The sequence below is a fragment of the Adiantum capillus-veneris genome, chromosome 3 (assembly GCF_014529385.1).
Source record: "Adiantum capillus-veneris isolate H3 chromosome 3, ASM1452938v2, whole genome shotgun sequence".
NCBI lineage: Eukaryota > Viridiplantae > Streptophyta > Polypodiopsida > Polypodiales > Pteridaceae > Adiantum > Adiantum capillus-veneris.
Genome location: NC_140933.1, coordinates 98,501,968 through 98,508,556, shown reverse-complemented (window position 1 = coordinate 98,508,556; position 6,589 = coordinate 98,501,968). Strand labels below are relative to the sequence as shown.

General features: G+C 45.1%; 1 protein-coding gene across 1 annotated transcript; it reads right to left on the bottom strand.

Moving 5' to 3' along the window:
* Positions 1 to 779: 779 nt before the first annotated feature.
* On the bottom strand, positions 780 to 4,590 carry LOC147461371 (pentatricopeptide repeat-containing protein At4g18520, chloroplastic-like). Its single transcript, XM_086508943.1, has one exon. It carries the CDS (start codon positions 4,523 to 4,525, stop codon positions 1,904 to 1,906), a length of 2,622 nt encoding a protein of 873 aa, XP_086365069.1. The 5' UTR covers positions 4,526 to 4,590; the 3' UTR covers positions 780 to 1,903.
* Between the last annotated feature and the right edge of the window lie 1,999 nt (positions 4,591 to 6,589).

The window sequence follows — 6,589 nt, the reverse complement described above, 5'->3', positions numbered from 1 at the left end:
ATGCCTATATTTTTATGAAAAAAGCTCTACAATCACGGTATCATCAAGTGAAAATTAGACTTGCCGATAAACCGAAAACCAATTTTTGAACAAGGTTCGGACATCATAAATTTTGGTTATGCATTTTGATTTAACCAATATGCCAGCTACGTTTGTGACGCTCATGGACAGTGTCTTGAATTCATACTTACGCAAATTTATCATTATTTTTTTCGATGACATTTTAGTGTACAATGCATCTAAGAAAGAGCACTTACAACACTTGAAACATGTGTTCGATCTTCCAAGCCACCACAAATTATATGTTAAGGAATCCAAGAGTGATTTTCTGAAAGAAAAAATTCACTATATAGAGCATATAATATTTGTTGCAAGCGTGCATATGGATCAATCCAAAGTGGATGCTATCTGTAAATGGACTTCTCCAAAAAATTTAGGACTCCAAATTTTCTTGGGATTTGCATGTTTTTATCGTAGGTATAAAAACAATGCTAGAATTATTCTTCCTATGATGGAACAATTGAAAGCCAAGCGCAAAGTATTTCATTAAAGAAAAGCTCAACATCAAAACTTTGATGCACTTAAGGTCGCTCTAGCTACTGCACCCATTTTAGCTAGTGTGGAAACAAGCGAAAAAATGATATTCATGACAATTTTTTAGCTCACAGGAGTTTTTTGACAAATTTGAGGATTTTTCTCAATTTGGTTGGACTTTTCGTGCTCACAATGGGTAAGAAATACACAGAATTGACAATAAAACTACCCATTTTAGATAAAAATGACTCTAAATGGCGCTCACAGCACTATGATTCTAAGCAAGGAGAGTACTTGCGTATGGCTGAAGATCACACTTTCACCCTCGAGAAAGAGAACACAAGGTTTCTTCATGGTACACTAGTGCAGTCCTGCCCCTCCCTGCCCTGCTGCGTCTTTGTTTGGTGTGTGAGTGAGGATGGTAATTAGGGGCTTCTCTCTTTGAATAAGTGTGAGGGCCTGTCTATGGAGGCGCTTAAGCATCCATTAAATTGTCTTGATGAAGTATTAGGGGAGACAGGTAAGGTTTTCAACAAGCAAACTAGCACTGTATCACTGAAATTGGAGGCAAGGCTAATGTGATTATGAAACAGACGGGTTTTGAGTTGTTTTTGGGCTTGAGTATGACTGAAGATTTCATGGCTAGTCTGAAGTTGTTCTTCTTTATTTGACTCTTTTGAGTAAGTTGAGTGTGTTATCATTCAAGCCTCGCGAACTCTCATAATCAGAGGCCCCGGCTGTACCCCGAACTTCTCAACAACAGGAAGCACTTGGCAATGGCATGCGGCCTATGAGCTTTGCACATTGAAACTTCATGCTGCTGCAACTTGCAGTTTTTTCAGATTTACTGCCACGAGGTCATATCCAGGTAACACGCTCAGGCGTTGGGAGGAGCATGTATGCCAGAAGGGTTTTCAGTTAGCAAGCATTCGATGAGGACATGCGTGAATGTGTGCACCGTCTGAATGTATTGCCCCGTATATACAACAAATCAATTGACAACACACGCATCGATCATCAATCAATAAGGCAGCTTTCCTCGCCCATAACAATAGCATGCTGGCTAATGGGCGCTCTTCTTTTTCTCCGCAATGTGCTCCATATTTCTGAGAGCTCTACACAATGGTCAAGGCTATTTCTCTCTCCGCAAGAATCCTCTCTTCTGATCTCAAAACATTCCAAATTTCTGCTTTTTGAATAGCCAAACACTGTCGACAACTTCTGACTAAGAATCTCATCGAAACTTTTTTGACCCTGTCGGTGTCGTATGTCCACATCCCTTCAAGATGTAAGCATAGCCTTCAAGACCAAAGCATAGGTTATTGCATCTTTTTGCCCATGTCAGCGTCTTGCATAGTGCCACATCCCTTCAAGATGTACTCATAGCCTTCACGACCAAAGCATAGGTGATTTCATCTGGAGAGATGCCCTCACTTCGCATCCGATGAAAACAGCCCAGAGCTTTATGGCCCTGCCCCTGTTCCGCATATCCTGCAATCAGTGCGTTCCAGGAGTCGACATCCCTGACAGGAAGGTCCTCAAGCACTTTTTGTGCTTTCTGAAGTACACCACAGCTGGCATACATGTCGACCAAGGCAGTGCCAAGCTCGGTGCTTTTTTTCAACAGCCCCTGACTAACAATATTATCGTGAATTTTTTGGCCCATATCAGCATCTTGTGTAGTGCAACACGCCTTCAAGATGCAAGTGTAAGTGATTGCATTTGGAGAGATGCCCTCTCTTTGCATCTGCTGAAAACACCCCAGAGCTTCCTGGCCCAGCCCCTTTTGCGCATATCCTGCAATCAGCGCACTCCAAGAGACGACATTCCTGACAGGCAGCTCCTCAAGCACTTCTTGTGCTTTATGAAGTACACCACATTTGGCATACATGTCGACCAAGGCACTGCCAAGCACGACATTTTTTTTCAACAGCCCCTGACTAGCAATATCATCGTGAATTCTTTTGCCCATATCAGCGTCTTGCGTAGTACCACATGCCTGCAAGATGCAAGTGTAGGTGACTTCATTTGGAGAGATGCCCTCTCTTTGCATCTGCTGAAAACAGCCCAAAGCTTCCTGGCCCTGCCCCTGTTGGGCATATCCCGAAATCAGTGCACTCCAAGAGCTGACATTCCGGATAGGCAGCTCCTCAAGAACATTTTGTGCTTTCTGAAGTGCACCACATTTGGCATACATGTCGACCAAGGCACTGCCAAGCACGACGTTTTTTTTCAACAGCCCCTGACTATCAATATCATCGTGAATTCTTTTGCCCATATCAGTGTCTTGTGTAATGCCACATGCCTTCAAGATGCAAGCGTAGGTGATTGCATCTGGAGAGATGTCCTCGCTTTCCATCTGCTGAAAACAGCCCAGAGCTTCCTGGCCCTGCCCCTGTTGAGCATATCCCCCAATTAGTGCGTTCCAACAGTCAACATTCCGGAAAGGAAGCTCCTCAAGCACTTTTTGTGCTTTATGAAGCACACCACATTTGGCATACATGTCAACCAAGGCAGTCCCAAGCACGACGTTTTTTTTCACCAGCCCCTGACTAACAATATCATCATGAATTCTTTTGCCCATATCGACATCTTGTGAAGTGGCACATGCCTTCAAGATGCAAGCATAGGTGATTGCATCTGGAGAGACGCCCTCGCTTCGCATCAGTTGAAAACAGCCCAGAGCTTCCTGGCCCTGCCCCTGTTGGGCATATCCCGCAATCAATGCACTCCAAGAGACAACATTCCGGACAGGAAGCTCCTCAAGCACTTTTTGTGCTTTCTGAAGTCTACCACATTTGGCATACATGTCAACCAAGGCATTGCCAAGCACAACATTTTTTTTCAACAGCCCTTGATTGATAATATCATCATGAATTTTTTGGCCCATCTCAGAGTCTTGCATAGTGCCACATGCCTTCAAAATGCAAGCGTATGTAAATGCATTTGGAGAGATGCCCTCGTTTCGCATTCGCTGAAAACAGCCCAAAGCTTCGTGGCCCTGTCCCTGTTGGGCATATCCCGCAATCAGTGCACTCCAAGAGACCACATTCCTAACAGGCAGCTCTGCAAGCACCTTTTGTGCTTTCTTAAGTACACCACATTTGACATACATGTCAACCAAGGCATTGCCAAGCACTACGTTTTTATTCAACAGCCCCTGACTAACAATATCGTCATGAATTTTTTGGCCCATATCAGCATCATTCATAGTGCCACATGCCTTCAAAATGCAAGTGTATGTGATTGCATTTGGAGAGAGGCCTTCACTTCGCATCCGCTGAAAACAGCCCAGAGCTTCTTGGCCCTGCCCATGTTGGGAAAATCCCGCAATCAGTGCATTCCAAGAGACAACATCGCGGACCGGAAGCTTTTCAAGCACCTTTTGTGCTTTTGGAAGTACACCACATTTAGCATACATGTCGACCAAGGCAGTGCCAAGCACGATGTTTTCTTTCAACAGCCCCTGACTAACAATATCATTGTGAATTCTTCTGCCCATATCAGCATCTTGCGTAATGCCACATGCCTTCAAGATTGAAGTGTAGGTGATTGCATCTGGAGAGATGCCCTCTCTTTGCATCTGCTGAAAACAACCCAAAGCTTCCTGCCCCTGCCCCTGTTGGACATATCCCGCAATCAATGCACTCCAAGAGACAACATTCCGCACAGGAAGCTCATCAAGGACTTGTTGTGCTATAGCAAGTGCACCGCACTTGACATACATACTGACTAACGTGTTGCCTACGTATGTGTTCTTTTCAAGCAACCCACTATCGCGAATACGAGCGTGTATCCTAGTGCCTTGGTACAAATCCTTCTTCTTCGCACAGTCTTTTAGTGAGCTCACAAACAAAAGACCCATTCTCTTCTGTTCCATGTTTGCTTGGGTAGCGGATATTGCTGCTTTCTTTGTGCTGCTCTGTGAGCTCGAATCCAGTGGTAGAAACCGAACCGAGTACGTGTGCCTCGCGCGCACGTGCAAAAACATAAGTTCTTACCTTCTCCAAAACATCGGCACATCGTCCTATCGCCCCCTCTCTGCTGCTATTGCCACAGGTGTACAATTTTTAGCTTATTATTACTTTGTGAGCCAAAGGCTCTTTTCACCTCTTTGACAAAGAGACCACATGACACCACGTGGCACATGCACAATTCACCGAATTAAAAAAAGAAGCAACACATCGCGTGCAAAAATAGCATGCAAACAAAAGCAGCGCCATGAAAAGCTTTTTTTCTGTTGTTGAGGTCGTCCGGTTTAATGTAGAGATGATCGGCAGCCGAAAGGAGTGGCGGAGCAGGGGGCGTTTGAGGAGAGTACCTAAGGCGGTGGTGGTGGTGTTGGCGGGTCCGCAGCAGTGTCTACAGTGGTATTGCACAACGGCAGCAAACAATGCAAGCCGATAGTTGGATGTGGCGGATGATCGCAGTACTAAGCAGTGGTGAAGGGGGACTACTCGCGGTGTTGGTAGGTTGCTACCGTGCTCGCTGCATCTGATCAACTGAATTTTCCGCTCCTGTTCACTTCATGCAACATCAGCACTACGGCCACTACAGTTTGCAGCTTTAGCAGGTGATGATACCGGCCAAAGTCGTCATCATTAGCAGGGCGTGGCAGCGTCAATGCTACAGAGCACAGGCACGACGGTGAGCAGCAATGCTTCTTGAGAGAGATCAAAGAGACAGAGACGAATGCAAGGTGTTTCAAAATGGAAAACGAGCAGGCAAGAGGGCGAGAGAGAGCCTGAATGAGAGTGTGTGCGCGTGAAAATGGGCTCGAAAAGAGGGGATGAGAGCTCAAAACGCCATAATTTCTTCCTCATTACTTGGCTCTTTTCCCCCTATCTGATTAAAGTAATTAAAGTAAAAACGCCGCCATGAAACAAGTACAGCAGTTCATCCACTTGGGTTACAACAATGGCACTTCATCCACTTGGGTTACAACAGTGGCCCTCCTTCTTACATTGAAGCGCTGGAGCAGCAGAATATCGATATGAGTCGTAATCATGCACATGAATCGGAGCAAGTCTGCTCCTACAAGGAATGGGTGCAATGGTTAAGTATCTCTCTTCTTGAACCGAGCAAAAGCAATTTCTCAATGACTCTTGGTAGAATTGTGATTAACGGCTTGTGGTGTGACACATTAATGACCACACACGACCACTCTTAGCGTGCACAGTTCCAAGATGTGCTCAGAAACACTTCGAACTTCTCCACACAGGCAGTTTGCAGGTCCCCAGAAGCAGCAAGTTTGCGAGAGACATGCAGCAGGTCCCCATGCCTAATTCTCAAGATTCACACCAATTCTTTTCCGCGCAGTTTGCCAGTGCAGTAGTAAGCCGGGCAGAACCAGAATGGAGTACCAAAGACCTTTCAAACCCGGGTTATATTTTGTAGATCATCAAGCTGGAGGGTGCTTCGAATGCTTGCCGACCTGATGAGCATTCTCAAAGATCAGATATTTCGTGCGATCAACCAATGGAAGAGGTATGTTCTAGTGCTTTTGAAACAGAAGATAATCAGATTTCAATCGATGATCAGTTGGCCTAATCTGGAGTCGAACCACCAAAACCCATTGCCTTCGCATCCCTGTTCAACACACTTTCTACAGATGCTATCAAGGTGTTGGCGATGCAGACGGAAGAGCAGTAGGAATGGAAAGAATAAACATCGAAGTGGACATGAGGGCAGAAAATCTTAGCAGGATTGATCATACCGAAACTTATGATGGTTATCCTCAAGTAATTAAGCCAATGGCCTCGGTGCTAGCTGCTTGCGCTTTTAGCAAAGAGTGTCTCTTTTAGCAGAGAGTGTGGGAGGATTAGTGGCGGACAACTCAATGCCGAGGGAAAGGCATTGAGGAATATTGCCACTAGTGCAAGTCATGGTCTGATGAGTTGTTGACTTCAGTTGCACTCCTCATCCAACTCTGTTGATAGCTTATCTGAAATTTGATGAGGCAAGTAATTCAGAACGATCTGAAATTTGATGAGGCAAGTAATTCAGAACGATCTGCAAACAAACATAAACATCTCTCATGACCAATTCAACGCAG

What these genes read in the sequence shown, in the direction of transcription:
- LOC147461371 (XM_086508943.1), bottom strand. Translation starts at nt 4,525, where the DNA reads ATGTTTTTGCACGTGCGCGCGAGGCACACGTACTCGGTTCGGTTTCTA.